We start from the raw sequence: 21,924 nt of genomic DNA, 5'->3' as shown, positions 1-21,924 counted from the left end.
TCCCCGTCTCCGTGCCGGGCTTTCGACGTCTGGGAATTCGAGGTCGTCTGCCAATGTCGACAGCGACTGAATCGCAGGTACGGAGTACGTTGATGGAATCTTAAGATTTTAAGTACGAAGTGGTGGAAGATATGGAGTAGGTGGTGGAAGATACGAAGTACCTAGGTAGGTGGAAGATTTAACGTGGTTGAAGATTCGGAGTCCTGAATTCGAAGGCAGAAGGTTTGGGGTGTTCGCCGGCAATAACCCCAACCCTAAGTGAACTACTGTAGTGCCCCCTGAAATGCCATAGTTAAATTTAAGAGAAGGGTCCGGCTGCAGCATTTCGTCCCGAGTTCGAGACGCAACGCTCAACGCGATTTTCGAATCTCAACGTGGACTGGGTTTAGATCCCGTGTTGAAACGATGAAACAAGCGGCTGTCCGCATACACGAGGAGATGCGCATGGACGAGGAGATGGCGGAGAGCTCTGGGCTTGTCGCTTGGTGCAACACAAACTCTCGTTCTGCAATTGGCGACTTTGAAACCCACACAGCTTGGTGTTGATACTGACATGTCACAGCCAGACACCGGTTATCCTGCCGGGTCCATACCCACGGCCACGCAAACACGCTCAGCCTGAGGGATTCCCGCCGTGGGAACTTGGCCTATTATTGTACGCCCGAGATCCCCATGGCGCCGTGCGCATGCTCTCCATGGTCGACAGCCGCCGGTGGGTTTCAGATTTCCGCATGGTTGGTCCTCGACTCTCCGCACCGGAAGCCTAGCGAGCCCGATGCGGGCCGCGGGCGCTTTGATCGGGACCCTGGGTGTAGAGTGCGGTTAAGTATCCAATGACAGTCAGCGCCATCCCCTCGGGACCCCCTATTGCCCGCCCACGTGTTTGCGTAGCCGCCGACGTTGGTAGGAGCCCTACATACGATACAATGAACATGGCGCGGACTGTCGTGATGAGCCCCGAAGGTTTGTTGACTATGTTCCTGCCCGACTATCGTGCTCAGGCCCGTTTATTGGGGTAGGCTCCCGCCTCGCCCTGGATCCTACCATCTCCCGCTGATCACCCGCTTTCCAGCTTTCACGTCCTGGCGGTCCTTACGGAGTTAGTACCTTTACAGTGAATGTTGAGTCTCATCATTGCCCTTTGGGCCGGGCACGCCCTCAGTGCGGCATGTGATGGTACCGTCGCCTCGCCGATGGCGCTTCCCATCACAGATACCGCCGTCGACCCTAACATTCCCGACTCCTTGATGAGAGGCGTACCAGCAAAGATTGGCACCCCTCCCCAGAATATCATGGTGCTGCCATGGCCGTAAGACACGACTAGCGAGAGGCCACTGTCAAGTGTCAATGACTGACCTCGTGCTGATTGACCCAGGGACCTAAACAACACCTACATCTACGACCAAGAGGCGTACTGCGACCCTTCTATCATATGGAACGACAAGATCTGCGAGATTCGGAGGGGAGGCTACTTTCTCGATGCCGAATCAACCAGCTTCACCAAATACTCGGACCTCGTCGCCTCAGGAGGCGCCACTCAGGAGCTGACAACTCGGGGAACCGAGCTGGGTGTGCGAAAGCTATTGTCAACCAGCCTTGCGGGTACGGAACGCTTCGCCGCTGGCACCGGCAACCTCACGACCACGCCCATTGGCATTCCGCGCATGCGCTGGGACAACGGCTACACCACCCTTCACGCCCTTGGCCTCGGGTCCAACTCTACCTTCCTAAACGCCCTGGTCCAGTCCCGCCAGATCCCGTCCCGGGTTTGGTCCATCTTCTGGGGACGCATGTGGACCGGCAGCGCCGACACCGACATGGACGGGTCGCTGGTGCTGGGCGGCTATGATCAGGAGAAGGTGATTGGGCGCAACGTGACGCAGCAGCTCGACTACAGCGAGGACACCGGGTGCTGGACGGGGATGTCGGTGACCGTTTCGAATGTCTTGGTCAACTTCAGGAACGGCACCGACTTCAGCATCATGCCGCGCAACTCGGCCGTTCCGTGCTGTATTGTGCCGCAGCGTCAGTTCGTATGGGAGGCCCCCGCCGGCATCGTGAGCGCGTTCGAGGGAGCGACCCAAATGACCAGTATCGGACTGTCGTATGGGTTGCACTGGGGTGCCAGTCAATACAATGCTTCAGGGAACATGTAAGTTCACTGCATTCGTCGCGCCCTTTCTCGGGCCTGTTTCTCCCCGTATCTATCCGAACCACTTCCCACAGCCAAAGTTCCACTTTGGGTTAACAATATCATTTTCATGTCCTCAGCTTCGATGGTGATTTGACCTTCATCCTCTCCAACGGCCTCCAAATCCGTATTCCCAACAACCAGCTAATAACACCCTTCATCGACGTCGATCGAAACGGCTCCCGTCTCGTCCACCAAGATAGACGAGAGCTGCTGGTGGCCAGCGTGATCGATAACCCCACAACCCTAGGCCGCTATTTCTTCACGGCGGCATACCTGATGGTGGACCACGATGCTCATACCTTCACCATGTGGCAAGCCAATCCGTCGACGAAAAGCAACTTGGTACCCGTCATCAGCAAGTCAGCCGACAACGAGGAGAGCGCCTGCGGAGGAGACGGAGGCGCCGGTGGCACTGGGGGTTCGACTGGCGGGGACAGCACCGGTAGCACTGGAGGTACAACGAACGGGGCAGACAGCGCCGATGAGCGCGCGAATGGGTCGTCTTCACCCAGCACAGGCGCGATCGTCGGAGCCGCAGTCGGGGGCGTAGCTGCGCTGGGCGCCCTCGCAATCCTGGTTTCCGGCCTTGTTCGGAGGAAGAAGAAGCGTGCGATGATCGCTTCCAGCTTGCCAACGTCAGAAACCTCCGAATTGAAGCCTCAAGCCGGAGGCACAGCTGAGCTCTATAATAACCCCGACAAGCCTGGCCCCTGGGAAGCGCCGGTGCCCCCTTACTCGCACTGTGAATTGCACGGGATGTCGGCCGTAAACCACGAACAGGGACACTGGTCGTGGACGAACCGCCGGACGTTGGGACAGTCAGACATGGTATACGAGTTGGGCAGTACCGAGACGCCGCCTAAATGAAGAACTTGACGGCTTCCTTCGCTCGAATGGGCAGTATCCGTGTCTACTAACCCTTTCAGGGTCCATTCATCTGCACCATACCGGCTGCATATAACCATTGGCAATTCCCGATGCAGTTCGCTTCCAGAATGGTTGATACGCGCAAGCCGGAAAACAGAGCATTGGACGCTGCGAGGACTGATGGGTATATTGTTGTCCGCTGGTCGTGGTGAAGGTGACAACCCATAACTGGCTTCGAGGTCCAGGGGGATGTCCACTAGTCGAACGTTACCTCGGTGGTATACGGGTTGGCACCTTGGACAAGGATTGGAGAACCTAGGTTCAAACAAAACAACACAAAGCTCAAGGACACCTTGCCCCGGCTGACATCATCTGCAAGTTAACTATCTACAGTCGGTCGCCGGGGGTTAGAAATCTCTAGCGGAAGACGGTAATATCGGCTTCCGGGCGTGTCGAGCTTAGGTTGGGAGAGTGGTTCCACCAGATATCCGGGAAGTTTAGTAAGAGTCACGAAAACGTGCCCTCGCAAGGAAGCGTAGGACATAATCAGCAACCCATCGGATTTTAGAAAGGTATAGATTGGTCCGTTGATATTCTAGGGAACGCGACTGGATTGTCGTTGGAAGGAGGATCACAGAGGTTGCCGGACGGTATGTCACTAATGATCTGGGTGAGAAATTGGGGAGTCTAAAGCATAGATGGGAGTTCAGATGTACCACTGCCGCGATCTGTTAAGAGGGGTAGTCGAGAGGCCGATTTTTGGGTGCAAAAGTTTGCCTGCACTAACAGCAAATTGGGTGGGGACCTTACCTATAGAGAATGCCGACGTCCTGCAGTGTGCTCTCATCCACACGGCATGACCCAAGGGATTCAAAAGCCATCCCGCTTAATCCCTCCCACAATAGTCCCAGTAGGTAGTCCTTGCACCAGTACCTTCACCTCGGCCATGATCACCCTCATCGCTAAATCAGTCCAGTCGCCAGCGATATCTCCTAAGTGGCTCGTATCTTTCAAGTGCTTCGTTGTTGGGAACCGAGGAGTTGCAACTGTCTTTGAGACCGGTTGAACCAAGTACCAGTTTGTCTTACCGTATGGTTTCAATTCCTCTCCAGCCGTTGAGCAATTTCAAGCCGCTTAACTGCTCGCTGGCGCCGTCAAGCTGAACAAAGCCGTTTATCACGTATACCTACCGCAAACTTTCCGTTGATGGAAATGGGCTTGCGCCGCTAAGTAGGGCTGACATGGACGGGCCGAGCCAGGCGGGACTTTTCTCTAAGCATGGGTCCTGCCCCTGCGAGGTGCCTCGGGTCATCTGTGTCATCAATCTAGTGACGCATTTATGTGGCGGCCAATTGATGGGCAAGCGCAGTTCCCGTACGGGTACCCATACACAACCTCCTTCTGGGCTGCAGCACCCAATGAGCTGCGGTAATTCAGCGTGTTCAGGTAGCTGGAGGGTAGGTCGGTCGCACCCTCTCGACATTAGCGACGGTCTTGCCGAGTGATGCTCCAGTTGCAGTTGCGATTTGCGCTCAGGAGGGGATTGGTTGCCGTCCCAAAGGAAGCCTATCACCGTACATTATCACGGCACCTATCTTTTCGTTTCCCATCCAATGATAGCAACAGCGCAAAATCCGACTCAGGGGTTGCGGCAAGGGCATCTTTTTCCGTGACCGACCCCACATTCAGCCCAAGTCGCCGCCGGCATTGCTACCGGTATGGTCGCTATCTCAGGCTGCATGCAGACGAGGTACATACAGACCCATTCAGAGAGGACGGAGAGGTTGGCACACATGTTCCTGCAGACGGGAAGATGTATGTATGTATGTCTGTACTTGTACAATCCAGTGAGATAGTCGAATTCACCGAATTCGCAGTCCGCTAATTCGCCAATTCCCGGGCCCCTCCCCCAGGAGGCGCGACTCGGGTCGCAGCAGCAAGCAGCCATCTCTGTTCTCAAGAGGAAAAAGAGTGGACGCCTTGCCGAGAGCTATCGTACCGTCGCAGGCGCCACAAGGCAGCAACGAACTCGATCCAGGGATTCCAGGCAGGCTGTGACCACCACAATAGCCCATGGCCGTGTCTTGCCCGACCCCTGCGGGCGTGGATGCCATGGTTTCCGAATAGCTCGCAAAAATGGACATCGAACTCTGACCATTTCCGTGCTGATGACGCTCCACATTTTCTCATTTCGATACTACCACTGCAGCTCACCTTTCTCAGCCAATGGCCACTCTTGCCCAGCCCAGCCCCAAGGACAGCTGCTGGCTGTGCCCTGTTCCGAGATGTGCGCCATGCATGGAACATCTGCGGATACTACTACATTCCTGGCTTCTCCACAACTCCATTACGAAAATGGAGTGTCTCCAGGTCTCTCCCGCGTTGCGCGTGGAACTATGGCTGAGCGCCGGCGGACGCTTGTCCCGGAGTATGGGATAGTCCAGGGCCTGGGTTATCAAGATATCATGTAGACCTTGCCCTATTTTACAAAGCCTTGCTGCTCTGGTACTGTACATACATGAGTGGGTGTTCGGGAGTGTTCGAGTCGTCTGCTCTACCGGTAATATCTCTCCCTGGCATCTCTCTACCATCTGGCCGACCCTGAACCGGGCTCTTCCTTACGCCAGCACTTGCGAGACTAGACAGAACACACTTCAACCGTTGGCTGTCCAAGTCGACGTAATGGACCGATCCTCCACTCCGAAGCCTTCGGGGTCATTGCGGGTCAATGGCCAAATGTCCCCTCCGCTGACTCCCGGCATCGGCATCGTCGATAGCCAGGCCCATTTCACAAGTCTCCAGGTGCAAAGGCCAGAATCGCCCGCTCCAAGTTCCTCCCATTCTTCCTCAGGGCAGAGTGCCATGTCCAGCCCCGAACAAAAGCCCTCCTCAACCTTTATGGGGACATCCTTCAACGACTCGCAGCCCCTGGGAATCAGCCAAGACGAGACATATCAAATCCCGATCAACGGAGTCCATGAGCAGGAACCCCATCCGTCGAGCCACACAAGGGCCAAGACACGCTGCTACACTGACGGCCGTACCGAGAGGGCATTTCCCCGGCTGTCCAAGCCCGTCGAGCTCCTCCGAAGCTCCTACGATGTCGTCGTGATAGGGTCCGGCTACGGCGGCGGAGTGGCCGCCTCTCGTATGGCGAGGACCGGCCAATCCGTGTGTCTATTAGAGCGAGGGCGCGAGAAGTGGCCTGGCGAGTACCCCACAGGCTCCCTGGAAGCAGCCAAGGAGCTGCATTGCTCGGGCACGCTCGCCCCTGGCGTGTTGCCCGGCAAGGGTGTCGAGAGCGGTGACCCTACCGGCATGTATCATATGATATTCGGACGGGGACAGAGCGCTATTGTTTGCAACGGTAAGCTGGTTCCCTTAATTCCCAAGAGCTATGTCCTGGAGACTCTAACCGTGCCGGTAGGTCTTGGTGGAACAAGCCTCATGAACGCCAATGTGTTCATGGAGGCAGATAAGGAGACCCTGGCCATGAAAGTGTGGCCCCCTGAGATCCGGAATAATGTGGATGGTCTAGACAAGTGTGAGTCCAGCTCTTCCATCGTATCACAGCACCGCTTTTAGGGATTGATTGTTTTGCTCACGCAAGCCGATACCATCCAGACTACCAGAAAGCAGCAGAAGTACTTGAGCCTGTCGAGTATCCGGCCGAGTGGCCGGAATTGCCCAAAGCGAAGGTGCTTCAGGAGCAGGCAGAGCTCATGGGCTTAGGGCACAAGTTCAAAAGGGTGCGCCAGACGACTCGCTTCCGCAACGGACCGAACAGCTGCGGCGTCGAGATGTCGCGATCGACCCTGACTGGCCAAGACGCGACCGGTATCAATGATGGGTCTAAGAACACCACGCTCGTCACCTACATCGCCGATGCCTGGAACTGGGGGGCCGAGCTATTCTGCGAGTGCGAAGTGCGCTACATTGAGCAGGACAAGAAGGCCGGAGGCTACCGCGTCTACTTTGCATGGCACGGCAGAAATAGGGGTTTGTTCAAGGCTAATCTCCATGGAGACCTCATGTGGGTGCACGCCAAGGAGGCCGTGTTCCTCGGCGCGGGCTCCATCGCCTCGACCGAGATTCTACTACGGAGCAAGGCTATGGGCCTCAAGCTGAGCGACATGGTTGGCCAAAACATGAGCGGAAACGGAGACATGCTTGCCTTTGGGTGAGTTATCAAGACCTTCGATGCACCAGCCTCTACGACACGTTTTTACTGACTATGATCACAGCTACAATACCGAAAAGACCGTGAACGGGATGGGACGACCGTTCCCCTCGCCCTATAACCCCATCGGCCCGACAATCACCAGCGTGATTGACTGCAGGGACGGCCATGAAAACCCACTGGACGGATTTGTGATCGAAGAAGGTGCTGTTCCGCACGCCCTGTCGCATCTATTCCAGGCAATGCTGGATCTCATGGGCGGAACGAAATCTCCTGCCAACGAAACCATCTTCGAGCGGGCCCAGGCAGCCCTGGCACGGTATGGAAGTAGATTCCTCGGGCCCTACTTCAAGAACGGCGCGGTCGAGAGAACGCAGGTGTACCTGATCATGTCCCATGATAGTAAGCCGACCAAGATGTCATACTGGGAGAGCCCACGCCGTACTGACAATCCTGGCAGCTAACCAGGCTGTGTTGACGCTGCAGGACGACAAGCCTATGCTCGAGTTCCTTGGCGTTGCTCGCAGCCACCACGTCAAAAAGCTCCACGATTTTCTCAAGAAGGCTACCGAGCTGGTGGGCGGCACCCTCGTATACAGCCCCTTCTACAAATGCCTGGGACAACAAATTACGGTGCACCCTATTGGGTATGTCCACAACCCACAAGCTATCAGCTTCCACTTGGGTTCAATAGTTTTTGCTAACCGTTAAACCTACCTTGCAGCGGAGCGTGCATGGCCCGAGACAACACCGGTAGAACAGGTGTGACCAACCACGTGGGCCAAGTGTTTACCGGCGACGGCAGTGAGACCTATGACGGGTTGATCGTTACCGATGCCTCGGTGATACCAACGTCATTGGGTGCCAATCCATTTGCCACCATCACCGCCCTCGCTGAGCGTTCAGTCGAGGCATACGCCCAGTCCAAGGGTCTCACCATCAGCCAGGAGAAGAATGGCATCCTCGACCTGCTCGGCGAACCGCAGCATGCTCCTAGGCGATGCAGGCCGGAGCAGAAGCGTGAACACCGTGCGACGGTTGAGGAGCAGGAAAGTATCAAGGAGGCGAACAAGGTTATCCGGACGGCCCGGGACCTCAGCGCGAGCGGCATCGGGTTCACCGAGGTCATGTCTGGCTTCATCCACTACAACAAGAGCCTCGTTGAGGACAAGCGGGAAACGTATGAACTCGCCCACCGGATTGCCAAATCGCGGTGCGAGAGTGCTCGCTTCTTCCTGAGCGTGCAAGCATTCAACACGAAGGAAATGGTCAGGCACTCACAGCACAGGGGCATGTTGACCGGTACCTTTGTGTGTCCGGCCATCCCTGGATCACCGTTCATGGTGCAGCGGGGAGAGTTTAATCTCTTCATTGTCAACAGCAAGGCGCCGGGTACGCGAAACCTGACCTACGACTTCGACATGATTGGCGTCGACGGCAGGAAGCTCCACTTCCACGGCTACAAGGTGGTCGACTCGTCGGTGGCTCTGTCTCCTTTCCAGTTCTGGAGGGCTACCAGCACTCTCTATGTGACTGTCAGCAAGCACGTGCCGGGCATGTGTGCCGATCGAGACGACGAAGATGCCTGGCGCAAGGGCGCCGTCCTCGCCAAAGGCATCATGCAGATCCAGCCCGCCGATTTCCTTTCGCAGATCAACACCATGACGTCGACTGGCACCAGTCTCGTGAAGAAGGCTGTTAGCGCAGCCAGCTTCCTGACCTACTTCACCCGCAAGTCACTGTCGCTGTTCCTGGCGCCTCTCACCCCACTGCAATACCCGACTCCGACGTTCAGCGGATTCATCAACCACACGCCGCCGACCAAGTCCGTCACGGTGGTGGCCGCCGACGGTGTTAGCTCGCGTTTGCACATTTGGGAGCCAACACACGTTCCCGGCGGCGATCCAAAGAACATCCGGGATCTGTTCATGATCCCAGGCGCATCGGTGGACCACCAGATCTTTGCCCTGCCTACCATCCCCTACAACGCGGTCAACTACTTCACCCGCGCCGGCTACCGCGTCTTCGTTTCTGTCCACCGCATCGGCCAGATCATGGTCGCGGGCAACATGTGGACGACGTACGACGCGCGCCTCGACCTGAAGGCTTGCCTTGAGTACATCCGCCGGACGCGCGGCCCGCACAAGATCTACACCATCGCGCACTGCATGGGCAGTGTGGCCTTTGCCAGCGGGCTGCTGGACGGTACCATCCCTTCCGACTGGATCCTTGGCATCACCTGCAGTCAGGTGTTCATGAACCCGGTTTGGGGGCCGACCAACATGGCCAAGATCCTGGCGGGGAAGCCCCTGGTCCCCTTTGACAAGCTCTACAATCTCGCCGCGGGCAGCTGGTTCAGCTGCAGCACATGCCCCCGCGACACGCTCGTCCAGAAGGCGCTGAACCAGCTCCTACGCGCTTACCCGCAGCCGCGCAGAGAAATGTGCAACAACGCGGCGTGCCACCGGACGTCTCTCGTCTTCGGCCGGTGCTGGAACCACGGCAACCTGAACGAAGCAACGCACCGGCAAATCGACCGCTTTTTCGGCGGCGTCAACATGCGCATGCTCGACCTGCTCATGCGCATGGGCTTCGAGGGCCACGCCATGTCCAACGGGCCTCTGTACGAGCCGCTCGACACGCCCGAGAACGTCGCCCGTCTGCGCGGGATCCCATTCCTGCTCTTTGTCGGCCGCGACAACGCCGTGCTCTCGCCCGAAGCCACCGAGCGCACCTATGAGACGCTCTGCAGCGCCTTTGAGGACGGCGAGTACCGCCGCAGGGTCGTCCCCGGCTACGGCCACCTCGACTGCTGGATGGGTAGGAATGCGTGGAAGGACGTGTACCCCTTTGTGAGGGAGGAGGTGGACCGCGTGACGCGGGGCGAGGCGTACCGGTTTGAGGAGCCCGATGATGAGTTCAAGAGGAGAGTCCATGGAGGGGAGTTTTTGTATTGATATTGTACAAGGCAACGGGTCTGGGTTTGGAGTTTTTGAATACCCTCTCTGCTTTTCAGACTTGGTTGGATTTTGTGTTTTTGCACATGTATCGAGGATTTTGTCGATTCTGCGGGGTGGGTTTCATACCGTTACATATATATATGGTATATCCTGGCTGCTTTCATGATGGGAGTATGATGGGATTTAGGAGAGCGTCAGGCAACTGGTTGGTTATCGGAACGACTTAGCGGTTGCTATGGTTTCTTTTGGCAGGACCAAAAGATTGAAGAATATCCTTGTAGTCAATCTATAAGGCCGATGGGTTCCTTCTTGCCTTGTAGGTCACCGTGTCGAAGGCATTTCCATCCTTTTGATCTTTCCGAGCTGTACACTTTTGACAGCCCCCAGCACAATCGGCTCTATCCATACTTGCTGGAAGCGGGATAATAGCATTACGATAGACCGCTACACACACATCCTCCCAATCATCCTATCATGTAGTAGTAAATAAATATGCAAACATGCCCGCCAACGCCTTTGCATCCATCCGTCTTATGAACCGAACGACCCTCACACCCTCACTCAAACCTTATGCTTACCAAATAGCGGCCTGATCAAAATCGAACCTCTTCAGCTCCCGATTGGCGTCCTCGAGGTCCTTCTTCGCCTTCATGCGCATGTAAAAGATGGGACAGTCCTTGCTGCTGCAAATGACCTCGCAGTGCAGGCTGCCCTGGCAGCGCTGGCACTGCGTCCACAGCCGGCCGAACCTGATCTCGAGATCCGAGACCTTGTCGAGCGTCTTCTTGTAGAGCTCGCCGACGCGCGGGGCATCGTCGGCGCACACGGCGCCCATGCTCTCCTCCTTGCCCGTCAGCGGCTTCTTGCAGCCCATGCACGTCTGCGTCTTCTTGGCAAACTTCATGAGCCCGCCGACGGTCGGGGCCGCGACCGCGATGGAGCGCGTGTGGTCGCCCGTTAGGAGCGACTTGGCCTTGGTCTCGCCGAGGATAGGCTCGAAGATGCGGCCGAGGGGCTTGGCCAGCTGGTTATCGAGGTAGTATTTTGTGTCGATGGGCACGTTGTGCTCAAGGACGTAGATGGGGTCTTCGGAGCGCTCGAAATTCTTTGACCCGGCAGCGCCCTTCACCATGACGTAGGCCACACGGTCGCCGAGCGCCGGAGCTGAACCGGCATCTCGCTTCTTCATGCGCTGCGCGAGCTCGACGTGGGCTTGCTTCGCGGCGTAGTCATCCTTGGTCAGCGCCTTGGTGATCACGAGCTTAGACATATCAATCTTGTTCTGCAGGAGATCTGCAATCGTGTCCTTGACGTATCTAGGAATCGAGTCAGCATAGTGTTCATCTTAGCCGAGCTCTGCAACATACTCCTGGGCGCCTGGCACATCCTGGTCGATGAGGATCATTCTGAGCACCTTTTCGATGACGGTCTGCACTAGAAGACAGTTGTCACGTCGAACCGTTTCGATACCCTTGGTGTCCATCTTGTCGTACTTCTCCGGCTTCGTCCAGTACAGCCCAGCATAACGCTTCTTGTTGATAAGCAGGTAGGGGAAGTAGACCTTCTCGAACTCTAGCTTAATGGGTTTGATAAACTTGCCCGAGACGAACTGGGCCGCATCCTCGCCGAGCTTCATGGCTTCGGCCAGGTCCTTGGTGCCGAATTTGACCATGACGGAGTCGGTATCGCCGTATATGACTTGAGCATCGTGAGAATAGCCATTCGCAACGCAGTATCTCTGTTCCACCTCTTGCTTGGTCCTTTCGATCATCTGACGGCCAAAACTCGTCGTGCTACTGGCAATCTCCAGACAGGGCAGTTTACCGTTCGTTGCACCCGTAAGACCGTACACAGAGTTGGCGCTAATCTTCAAGGCCAGCTGGCGACCGTTCAGCACAGCCTTTTTGAAAGGATCTGTCTCCGCAGCTAGCTCGCGCTTCGCTTGCTTCCTGGCCGCGAGCAGCTCCTCAAGAATTTGGGCCAACAGCCCTTTTCGCTGCTTGACCGTGACGAACATGTCTCCGTTAGGGGTGACAATGTAGTCCTCGTCCTTCTTCAAGCCCCACTTCTCAACATCTTTCTTCTTGATCAGTGTGGTATAGCAAAGATTGTGTGCTTGCATGATGCTGGGGTATAGGGACGCGAAGTCCAAGGTTGCGATGGGTACGTCGTAGTAACCTCGGGTAGGCTCGATGACGGTGGCACCTTCGTATTGCTCTTCAGACGACTCTGATTTCAGGTTTGGAATGACCAGCTTTTGTTCCAGAGCCTTGCGGAACAGCTGGCTTAAGAACTTGACCTGCTGACCCCTGGCAAGAAGGAAGTTGAACGGGACACCTGTGACTCTTGCCATTTCAGTGTAGTTTTCGAGGCAGGACAGCTTGTCCATGAGCCGCTGAGGCAGATAGGCATCCTTCAGACAGTACAAGGCCAGCCTGCGTCTCGATTCTGGAGTGCCTTCGAATAGCTCGGTAATCATGGAGTGGTGGACATCCTCCTTCTGCTCGCCTAGAAAATGCGAACAGACAGAGTTCAACGTGTAACTGCGGAGCTGGTGATCGCGTTGAATGAGCTGGAGCAGGTCGAGCTGGAGCCGGCCGTTTGTGTTGGTGGCCTTGGTGTCTCGGTTGCCCATCTGCTTGCTGGAGAAGTTTGTCTCCTTTGACACGGATTTCACGAATGTACGGGACCAGTACTCAAATCCGTGGACCTTCAGGTGCTTGGCGCGATCAAGAAGATACGGAAAGTCAAAGTTGGCAATGTTGTAGCCAGTGATGATGTCTGGGTCGACCTTCTCGAGAAAGTCTCTCCATGCCTTGAGCATTTCCCCCTCGTCGTCATATGAAAGGATCTCGGTCGCGACGATGGGACTCGTCTCATCAAGACAAAAGACATTTCGAACGAATGGATTTTTCTCACCGTACTTGGTGACAATGTTCGCGATTTGTATTACTGAGTCGTGGTTGGCTTCGGGGAAAATGCCCTTACGGCCGGCGCATTCGATATCGAACGAAAGGATTCTCAAAGGCGCCATCTTTGACCACTCGCCGACCGGCTTGTGGGCGATCAAGTCTCTGTAGCTGATCTCGGCCTCGATCTGGCAGTTGGACTGCTTTTGGGCGACAAGCTTGTACCGGCCCGCCGGCGCTTCAACCCAGGCCATGCCGGCAATCTAGAGAGCCTGTCAGCTTCCGGTCTTCCGATCCCTGATAACGGGTACGGAAACGTACCGAGCAGTCAACCATGAATCGGAGTAAGTATTGGAGGTTATCGTAGGTCATGATGGTGCCGTCGACGCTCTTCCACATGCCCTTCCAGTTGGCCTCGCCTCTTTCGATGGCTGTGCGGACCTTGTTGATGAATTTGGGGTCTGTCACGGTAATTTTGATGTATGGATTCTGGACATTGCCCTGAAATCCATATATGTTTTCTCGCATGGTCAAGCTGACGGCATGAATGACGGTCTGGTGCATGGCGAGCTGTGTCTCCAGATAGGCCTGGAACCTAGGGCAATCTTCGGGAGTAAAGGACACGGGAGCCTGGACATACAGGTAGTGCTTGAAGTCCTTGACGTGCAGCAAAACAGAGTTGCCCTTGTCGGTAACGCCAAAGAGCTTGACAGTGGTCTGGCCGCCGGCGAGGGTACCTTCCTCAGCCTCGATCGCCTGGAAGCAGAGGTTGTCGTTGGTTGGATGGAAGTCAGTTGGCACTGGAGGGCGCTCCCAGTTCTGGTGCTTCTCGGCGTTGTTTTGCTTTAGGTCCGAGATATCCTGGCTCATGCGCTCAAGAACCTCGGTCTCAAAGGTGCTCTTTTGCTGGCTCGAGGCCAGTTTGCCCTTGCCGTCACTTTGGGAGCTGGCGAAACGGGCCGCAGGGGATGAAGAGGGGATTGAATCGATACGCCGCTTCTTGGAGGAGGCTGATGCTGGCGTCGCGGCGATGTTGCGACGGGCGCTCGACGCCTCGCCGAACACCCGCTTCTGCGGGAGCGTCACGGCGGGCATTGTGATGTTTGTGCCAAGATCTGCCGGGATCGGATGGTTTGGAGGGGTAAGAAATGATGACAACTTCTCAAGTCATGGGACAAGAGGGTGCGGAATTATGGCATTGTTTGCTGATCCCGAAGAAGTCGGGGGGTCTGTTTGAGTTGCAGGTCAAATTCACGTTCTGGTAGAAGTTGACGCGCTGCTGGGCCCTTGTTACGTGACGGCCCCACATTCTAGGCGCGACCTTTAATTGAGCAGCGGCGTCACGTCCGTACAGTGTACTGTACGTGGGTTCTTTGTACTGTACGAGCTCATTGAAGTTCTGTATCTTCCTTCCACATTGATCGCATCACAAAAAGACGCTGAGTAGACTCAGTTATGATGATTGATAATAAACCAAGTAAAAATATTTGGGAGCGAGTCTTCTGCGAGAAATTCGTTTCCCCAAGCTGTTATGTTTGAGATGGATCTTGGTGATATCAGCACGTGAGGTCGCGTTGCTCACCCCTAACCCTGCGGCCTGCGCAGCTTTCTACCCCGCCAACCAGACGCATCAAGCACCGCCAACTCTTGTTTACTCAATCACTGCCAGCGACTGTGTAAACAGGACTGCCGACGGATCATCCTCAATTCCTCGACCATCAGCTCTAGGAAACATTTTCTACAATCAGATACCGCGCACTTGCACTGCCAAATACCCCTAATGGCCGACAGACATGCGACATCCTCCCGCGCGCTCGCATCCGGCATCTCCAAACCGCGAGGAACCTCAACGGCATCGCAGCACAGTGTGCGCCGCAACCTCTTCCAAAGCCAACTCACTCGCCGACCAACCGCCAGCTCCTCGACGACCTCAGCCGAGACATTGCCGCTAGATACTCATCATGTTCAGCAAAAGGAGCACCACCCGCACCCGCATCAGTTCCATCATCTACCGCTCGAGTCCGGCAGCGGGCCTTCTCCCCAAGAAGACATTGTAGTACGCGACAAGAACGGCGAGATCGAGCTCGGCGATCCGCCGACTCCCCCGATCGATGATGCCGAGGAGCTGATGGCGCTCGAGGCGCGGCACGACGACGAAAAGGAGAGGCAGCGCTTGGCCGACGCCGTGAAGCAGCACCAGATTGGCCAGAACAGCGTAGTTGTGCCCGCCCAACCTGAAGGCAAGGAACCACTTTACCACCCCCCGACCGGCGCCTGTTTCGCCAGAACCAGACGTGTCGTACTATTTAGTTGTCCCCTTGGCTAAGACAAGACATATTTTGCATCGACTACAGAGCTTCTCGACGCGGTCAGGGCAAGCTTGAGGGCAAAGGTTGCCGCGTTAGCAGAGGATAATTGGATGTTTGAGCGCGAAGTGCTACCACACCGACATTGAGCAAGTAGGGAGGCTTGGAGCTGTTGAACCGCGAGATGCGCAGGCTTTCTTGCACTCAGAGAACCACCTATGCAGCTCCGGCTCTACCCCTGCCGGATCTACAGACTCCCTTGTGGGCACTCAATCCAAGCCTTCCGCCGCTGGCGCCTCAACCCGACGAGGCGCCGGCCCGCTGGGAGCACCACCACCACCACCAAAGAAGCTACCCATCATATCGAGCAGCGGATTGCTTTGCCTCGGCCGCTGGATACCAAAGTACATCTCGGCAATCATCTCGAGCGCCGTGTCCCAGACCCCGCCGAGCTCAGCAATATTGGCCGCGTACTTGGAGCGCAGCTGTCGGAACAGGTCGGGGCTGCCCTTTTGAACGGCAAGGAGGAGCAAGCCGAGGAAGTTAAGCAGAGGTAGGCTTGGGAAGATACGCACGTCGGAGCTCTGCGAACTGACGTCCTGCACCCCCAGGCTCTTGTTGTCGGCAACGAGGGTGCTGACAAAGGTTCGGTATGACGCATTGGCGGCGCGGACGTTTGCCACGAGCAGATAAGGGAGGACGGCGCGCGCGCAGTAGAGAGGTGCTGTGTGCGACTCATCCTCCTTGTACCATGTATACTCCATGCGGCTGAGCACCTCGGGGGACTCCTTGGTGCCTAGTATTAGGTGTCGCTCGGCATCCTCGGCGTCGTGCTCTTCGGCGTAGAGCGAGCCGACAACATGGTGCAGCTCCGGATCGCCGGCCGGATAGTCGCCGAACTTCTTTGACCACCTGTGGTGTGTAATAGCTACGGTCAGCGTTTGCTTCCACCTTAAGAAAAACACACATAACGACGCCATAAAATAAGGGAAAGCCCTCACTCAATCATTTCCTTGATATATTTCTTCCTCATGGGCTCCTCCGGGTTGAACAGGCGCAGGCATGTGAGCAGCTTGCCCTTGGACGCGCCGTCGGGTCGCTGCTCGGCCTGACGGTACACGTCGACCAGCAGGACGGCCAGGTCCCCGCCGCTGCCGCCCTGGCCCGCCCGCAGCAGTGTCTGCGCTACATTGGACAGTATGTCAACGGCGGCCGCCCAGTTCTGCTGCTTGGTGTAGCGCGCCGCCACCAGCCGCGTCTCCTGCGCCGCCTCGTACTGCTCCTCGAACTGACCCTCGGCGATGCGCTTCTGCAGCCGCGCTATGATCTTTTCGATCTTGTTTCCTGACATGGCTGGCGGCTGTGTTCGTCTGATATGGACTGTCCCTATTTCTATTTTTCTGCTGCTTCTCTGCAATTGGATCGGTTAGATGTGCTGGCCGGCCGGAAGGGCTGCGGATCTCGATTTGAGTGCGCGCGGGGTAGATTTGCGTTCTGCAGCGGAGACAGGGGCGTTCTTGGTTGTGTAGTGAACTCTTGACAGACCGTCTGAGAAGTCCTCCGGGTACGGCAGAGCTGTATCGGCGAGAAGTCTGTTTGTGAATGTTCAGTTGGGCTGTTCGAGTTCTGTCAAGAGCGGGAAGCTTGAGCTCCTGCTTGGTTGACCGTTGGAAACCATTGCTATGGGGCAGGCCCCGCATCGATTTGCTCGATGGGATTCCGCCAGCTGCGTCACCGCAGTGGGGCAGCGGGCAGCAAGGGACAGGGGTGGGCTAACGTTAGGTGCCGGAGGGGCCGGTAGCTGCTGTGAAACAGTCTCAACGAACAAGACGAGAACATATTCCCAAATAAGCCTTCCTCAAGGCAACACTAAGCGACGTTGGTGTAATGGTTAGCATCTACGCTTCCCATCTTACCTGGTTTGCGTAGGATTCGAGTTCGATTCTTGAACGTCGCAAAATAAGCTCTATTTTTGCTGCAGCAGGCAAGGGGTGCTATTCCTAAGTGATGGGATTGTTGTATTTTGGGTGACAGCAATGGAGAGGTTCATCCGATGATAGACCTCCACTGTACGAACAAAGACTCTCTTCAGGCATAAGCTGAACTTACTGTTCCTCAAGTACTCCGTACGAACATGATACTCCGTTGGCTGTATCTTCACTACCAACACAACACTTAAAAGCAGTTCAATGCTGCACCGTCTTGGGAGCCTGCCTTGCGCTAAGGGCCTATGTAGGCATGTATTCTCCCGAGTTCTTACAGGAGTCGTCCCCTCGAGAGTCCCTGTCCTCAGAGAGGAGATGCCCCGAATACTCTCAAGGAGGTTGCTCAGAATACCTAGGTAATACAAAACGAATCCACACCTGATGGTGGAATGCTAACGCTAAATCCGCATGGGATACGTGAGGGAGTATTCCTTGTGGCAAAGTTGGAAATCTACCGCGCGACTTCGTACAGGCGTTACAGGGTATCATCCATCACGCGTCCGGTGCAACTCCCAACGCTTTACCAAGGCGTAACGGCATAACACATGCTTCGTCCAAGTAGACGTCTTCATTACTGAAGCCATCGGTGCCAGAAGCTCTTCGTCCTCGTGTAATCATCTCACATAATCTATGATCATGTCATCGCAGTCCTTTCTTTCCTGCGGCCCGTTTCTCTCAGCCAACATCGCCCGAGTTTCACGCAACAACCTCCACATATGGCGGATTGAGCATGCCAGGGAAAGGCGGGGGACCGGACACCTGTGACCATTACCTCAAACCTTCCAGCCTCCGTCGCTTCTAAGCGCGGTGAAGCCGGTCATCGATACTGTCCTCTGTGCTGTAGTTGGCGAGGACATTCGGTTCTGCGGCAGCGCCATTGGTCATACCGTTACTCGGCCTTGTGATAAACGGCGAGTTTGGGCGCTCCTGCATCTCTGGGCCCTTTGAACCGCTGTTGCTTTTTATATCCTGGAGACTTACTTGGGCGAGCCGTGCCGCCTCGGGGTCTAGTGCCGGAGAAACATCTGTCTCCATGTCGACGTCGCTATCGTAAGGCGGAGTCGGTAGGCTTGCGCGTAGATCCGAGCTCGGTTCCCTCGGCTGGTCCGACATTTCCACAAGGTCCGGCATGTCATCTTGGTCCCCTGTCCCAACCGTGATGAAATCGTTCACGGGTCCAAACATTGAATCGTCATCGAACGGCGCGTCGCGCATATCATCGTCCAGATCCCCAACCGATGCCTGGTTAGTCGCCATCGAGTCCATACTCGAAGATCTCTGAAGCCGTTTCGATTGTGAGTCCGCCTCGAGCCCGGCGCTTCGCCTTTTTTCGGGCGTGTGGGGCAGCTGCTCCGACTGTGAGAGTTCCTGCTTGAAATGCCGGTTGTCATGCTTGACGAACGACTTCAACGCATCTGGAAGGGGTATTCTCTCTTCTTGTAGAGCCTTATCCGTCGCATACACCAGCACAGGCATGGAGCCGATCCCGCACCCCTCTCGCACGACAGTTTCGTAGGATACCGGCTGGACATAACAGTCAACCACAGCCCGAGCCATCTCGCAAAATGGAGCCACGTGTAAAGACATGGGAACAACTTACCGTATGCTCGACCGCTTGGCCTTCTGTCTTGTAAGAGAGCTTCAACCACTGACTTTCTCCAGACCCGGACTCGTCATGGGTAGCTATGGACTCCTGCTCCCGGTGCGGCGCGTTCACTCGTAAAAAGACCGTATCAGGGTCACTAACCACTCCGCGAAGCGTGTACTTGTGGGTTGGGTTCCACTTCTCATCGGCAGTTGGGACCGTCAGAAGGGCCGACATCTTTCGGTTGAGAGCTTCAAGTTCCCTCCTATGGGGCAACACGGTGCCTAACACGTCCTTGTTAGTGGGATCTGTAATTCCTAAAGCTGGGGCTCCACGTACTGTTCATAACATGGTCTATTTTGGCCAGCTCCTCTTCGAGCTCTTGAATCTTGGCGCTATAGTGACCGACAACTTTAGCCTCATCAGGCGGTAGACCAGGCTCGCCAACGTGCTCCGGCAGGTAGTAGTCATCACTCCTATCAGGAGACGCCTGCTCATGTTCCCTCCAGAATGCCCGATTTTGAATGTTCCGAATGTTTTCTTGGCACCTGCGTATTGCAGCCTTGATGAGTAGCCTACGATCATAAGTTTTCTTTGTCCGAGGATTGACCCATTTTGTTAGGAGTTCCTCTCTCCGGAAGCTCGTGTCGAATGCCGCCGTGACCGCCGTGATATCCCGTTGCAAGTCCCAGATGTTGCTCCCATGGTCTTTCAAATATCTGTCAATGTAGAATGTCTCGGGGATCTCGAGCGCCTTGCGTAGCCCGTCCTCCGCCTGCAAACGGAATGTTAGAACCTCTGAGGCGCTGGTTATCCAGGCCATCCGGGCCAGATTTGGGGTTTCCATCGCTTGTCTGGCTTCTGAAAAGAAGACGGAATCAAGCACATTATATAAAGTCTTGAAAGCGGCATCCGGCCCAATTTGAAGATCCAACAGAGCGAAATGATCTACGCTTTGGAGGCTTGCATCCTCAAATGCCACGACTTCAACGCTGGAGTCGAGTACTTGAACATTCTCCATGTTGCCCGTCTCTTGTTGCATGCTGAAAAGGCTTTGGAAGAAGTCTTTTTCCGTGTCGTTTGTCTGCTGCATGGGCGGATATCGCGCGCGAGAGAGCAAATCAGCACTGCCATAACTCCGTTCCGTGGCCTCAAGGAAGGCCATCAGTCGGTGAAGCTCGTCGGACCAGGGTGGCTGTGCCCAAGCTTGATCCTCGTTTTCTCGACCAGGGGGAAGGATGGCTTCACCTTTCCACCAGTTACTGTTGTTGCCGTACCCGTACGCAGGCGGTTCGCCGGTTCGAAGTAATACATTGCGAACAGCAGGAATTTCGTTGAATATGGTTAGAAGGGCTCCGATACGATGCCTGTCCCAACTGTCCGTGGAACATCGGAGTAAAACGGGCATCCCCGGCTTCCTCGCCCTCATAGACGGGCCCGGGTCTCTCCGATCGTTATGGAGGCGAACCATGGCCCACTCATCCGTCGCATAGTCCGGCCGATTGGCTGGGCCAAAGTATACCGAAGATTCTCCAGTGGAAGTAATACCCGATTGCTGCGGCAATGGTGGAGGCCTAGCCGGCGGTGGCGGGAGTGTTGGAGGGCTTTGCACACCCGACGCATGCAAGGATTCGGTGATAGCTCGCTGTAACTGGGCCTCCTCTTCCTGTCGGCTGCTCGGCGTGTCTGTGGTGTACTCGTTGGCAGTCATATCCACGAGTCGGCTCATAGGCGATCTATTGTTCGTTCTTGACGGCGGCCGCGAGGGAGCACCGGCACCATAGAAGTTATTCGGCTCGGTCCCATATATGACTGGGTTGTCGTCGGGTGGTTGGATCAGGAAGGCTAGACGGGTCGCGGTCAGAGGGGGACTTCGTGTGGTTTGCGGAACGGGTGTCTCACATGGGCCAGTATTAGTATCTATCTGATTGGGCTCACCCTCGCGGTTAGAGGAAAAAGCGCTCTCGTCCCAGCCATATTTTCGTTCAAACTTTGAAAAGGTCAGCACACGAAGACCGGACTACTGATACCAGGCGCAGCGAGCCGACCTTGTCTGCTGAGTCGAAATATTCGTTGATGACGGACTCGACATTGTAACTGGAGGCCTGAAGCGCGTTGGCGATTATGGCACGGTCACAGAATCCGGTGATAGCAGCGACCGTGTCGACTTGCGACTCATCGGGGAACGACATATTTGGCTTGTCCTGCCGCGGCGCTAGCTGCACCGTCTGAGGATGTCAAGTCTGTTTGATCTGGAGGTGTCAAGACGCCATCGGTGGGGTCTGGACGATGGCAGGAAGCGTGGCAAGTCGGCAGTGGGTCGGGGACAAGTTAGTTGAGTAAAGCAAGAGTGATACCGCAGCTCTCGAATTGCAGCTTAGGAGAATATTAAGATGGCTACTGAAGGTGCTAGAAGTCTAAGATTTTGATACCCGCTTTGCCGAGGCTGAGTCGACCAGTTCCATTGGGCGGCGGTATCTGGTGAGGAACTGAACTGCTCAAGCTGCAGGAAGGGCGTTGTTGACTAAAGAGCGCAGCTCCGACATGTCGCTGTTGCTGAACATAGGTTTGAGTTTCTTTGCGATCCAAGACATTGAACCTGGTTGCTGGTTGTCACTTGGCAGTGCAACGCCTGAAGTGTCAGTGGCCCCTGTATTGAGCTATCGTGCACGGACTACAAGCCCCCAGACGTGCAGCATGCGCTTGCCCCGCGATATCCATAAAGGAGGGGCAGAAACTTACCGTAATTACCCTGTAGCTCTCTAAATACATGCACAAGGGAGGTAAAGTGTCGTAACATACGGTATGTACATACGGTACGTACGTTACTGTAGTGTACAGTACCTCCCGATGTATGCCCTTTACAGTACCTACTTTACAAAGTAGAGCCGCCTCTGAACAACCAACAAGCTTCAGGCGGGTATAAACAGGAATGCAG

General features: G+C 55.7%; 7 protein-coding genes and 1 non-coding gene across 8 annotated transcripts; 5 read left to right on the top strand and 3 right to left on the bottom strand.

Moving 5' to 3' along the window:
• Nucleotides 1–1,118: 1,118 nt before the first annotated feature.
• On the top strand, nt 1,119–3,061 carry N656DRAFT_788043 (acid protease; the record flags this gene model as incomplete). The annotated part of the gene is made up of 3 exons (XM_064816655.1): nt 1,119–1,309; nt 1,376–2,152; nt 2,272–3,061. 3 exons carry the CDS (start codon nt 1,119–1,121, stop codon nt 3,059–3,061), a joined length of 1,758 nt encoding a protein of 585 aa, XP_064672128.1.
• A 1,566-nt stretch (nt 3,062–4,627) lies between these two features.
• N656DRAFT_535319 (uncharacterized protein) lies at nt 4,628–5,624 on the top strand. Its single transcript, XM_064809981.1, has 2 exons — nt 4,628–4,880; nt 4,999–5,624. The coding sequence occupies exons 1-2, from the start codon at nt 4,875–4,877 to the stop codon at nt 5,530–5,532; spliced, it is 540 nt and encodes a 179-aa protein (XP_064672127.1). The 5' UTR covers nt 4,628–4,874; the 3' UTR covers nt 5,533–5,624.
• A 335-nt stretch (nt 5,625–5,959) lies between these two features.
• Nucleotides 5,960–10,198, top strand: N656DRAFT_788052 (FAD/NAD(P)-binding domain-containing protein; the record flags this gene model as incomplete). Its single annotated transcript, XM_064816657.1, has 6 exons — nt 5,960–6,428; nt 6,489–6,605; nt 6,686–7,241; nt 7,306–7,643; nt 7,702–7,888; nt 7,966–10,198. 6 exons carry the CDS (start codon nt 5,960–5,962, stop codon nt 10,196–10,198), a joined length of 3,900 nt encoding a protein of 1,299 aa, XP_064672126.1.
• Nucleotides 10,199–10,409: 211 nt separating this feature from the next.
• Nucleotides 10,410–14,378, bottom strand: N656DRAFT_776716 (uncharacterized protein). The gene is made up of 3 exons (XM_064814691.1): nt 13,432–14,378; nt 11,569–13,373; nt 10,410–11,517 (listed from the first exon to the last, which is right to left on the bottom strand). The coding sequence occupies exons 1-3, from the start codon at nt 14,203–14,205 to the stop codon at nt 10,776–10,778; spliced, it is 3,321 nt and encodes a 1,106-aa protein (XP_064672125.1). The 5' UTR covers nt 14,206–14,378; the 3' UTR covers nt 10,410–10,775.
• A 161-nt stretch (nt 14,379–14,539) lies between these two features.
• Nucleotides 14,540–15,700, top strand: N656DRAFT_535199 (uncharacterized protein). Its single transcript, XM_064809980.1, has 2 exons — nt 14,540–15,350; nt 15,465–15,700. The coding sequence occupies exons 1-2, from the start codon at nt 14,891–14,893 to the stop codon at nt 15,563–15,565; spliced, it is 561 nt and encodes a 186-aa protein (XP_064672124.1). The 5' UTR covers nt 14,540–14,890; the 3' UTR covers nt 15,566–15,700.
• On the bottom strand, nt 15,686–16,767 carry N656DRAFT_705375 (DUF410-domain-containing protein; the record flags this gene model as incomplete). The annotated part of the gene is made up of 2 exons (XM_064811268.1): nt 15,686–16,328; nt 16,418–16,767. The coding sequence occupies 2 exons, from the start codon at nt 16,765–16,767 to the stop codon at nt 15,686–15,688; spliced, it is 993 nt and encodes a 330-aa protein (XP_064672123.1).
• A 522-nt stretch (nt 16,768–17,289) lies between these two features.
• On the top strand, nt 17,290–17,373 carry N656DRAFT_t43. The gene has a single exon. It is a non-coding gene; the product is annotated as a tRNA-Gly (tRNA).
• An 826-nt stretch (nt 17,374–18,199) lies between these two features.
• On the bottom strand, nt 18,200–21,178 carry N656DRAFT_705242 (uncharacterized protein; the record flags this gene model as incomplete). The annotated part of the gene is made up of 5 exons (XM_064811255.1): nt 18,200–18,925; nt 19,002–19,270; nt 19,326–20,831; nt 20,889–20,976; nt 21,035–21,178. 5 exons carry the CDS (start codon nt 21,176–21,178, stop codon nt 18,200–18,202), a joined length of 2,733 nt encoding a protein of 910 aa, XP_064672122.1.
• Between the last annotated feature and the right edge of the window lie 746 nt (nt 21,179–21,924).

The sequence above is a fragment of the Canariomyces notabilis genome, assembly GCF_033297395.1.
Source record: "Canariomyces notabilis strain CBS 508.74 unplaced genomic scaffold N656scaffold_5, whole genome shotgun sequence".
NCBI lineage: Eukaryota > Fungi > Ascomycota > Sordariomycetes > Sordariales > Chaetomiaceae > Canariomyces > Canariomyces notabilis.
This window is presented reverse-complemented; position numbering and strand designations above follow the sequence as displayed.

What these genes read in the sequence shown, in the direction of transcription:
- N656DRAFT_776716 (XM_064814691.1), bottom strand. Translation starts at nt 14,205, where the DNA reads ATGCCCGCCGTGACGCTCCCGCAGAAGCGGGTGTTCGGCGAGGCGTCG. An exon ending in GATTCATGGTTGACTGCTCG is followed by an intron (nt 13,374 to 13,431) that starts GTACGTTTCCGT and finishes CAGGCTCTCTAG; the next exon opens with ATTGCCGGCATGGCCTGGGT. An exon ending in GATGTGCCAGGCGCCCAGGA is followed by an intron (nt 11,518 to 11,568) that starts GTATGTTGCAGA and finishes CTCGATTCCTAG; the next exon opens with ATACGTCAAGGACACGATTG.
- N656DRAFT_535199 (XM_064809980.1), top strand. Translation starts at nt 14,891, where the DNA reads ATGGCCGACAGACATGCGACATCCTCCCGCGCGCTCGCATCCGGCATC. An exon ending in TGTGCCCGCCCAACCTGAAG is followed by an intron (nt 15,351 to 15,464) that starts GCAAGGAACCAC and finishes CATCGACTACAG; the next exon opens with AGCTTCTCGACGCGGTCAGG.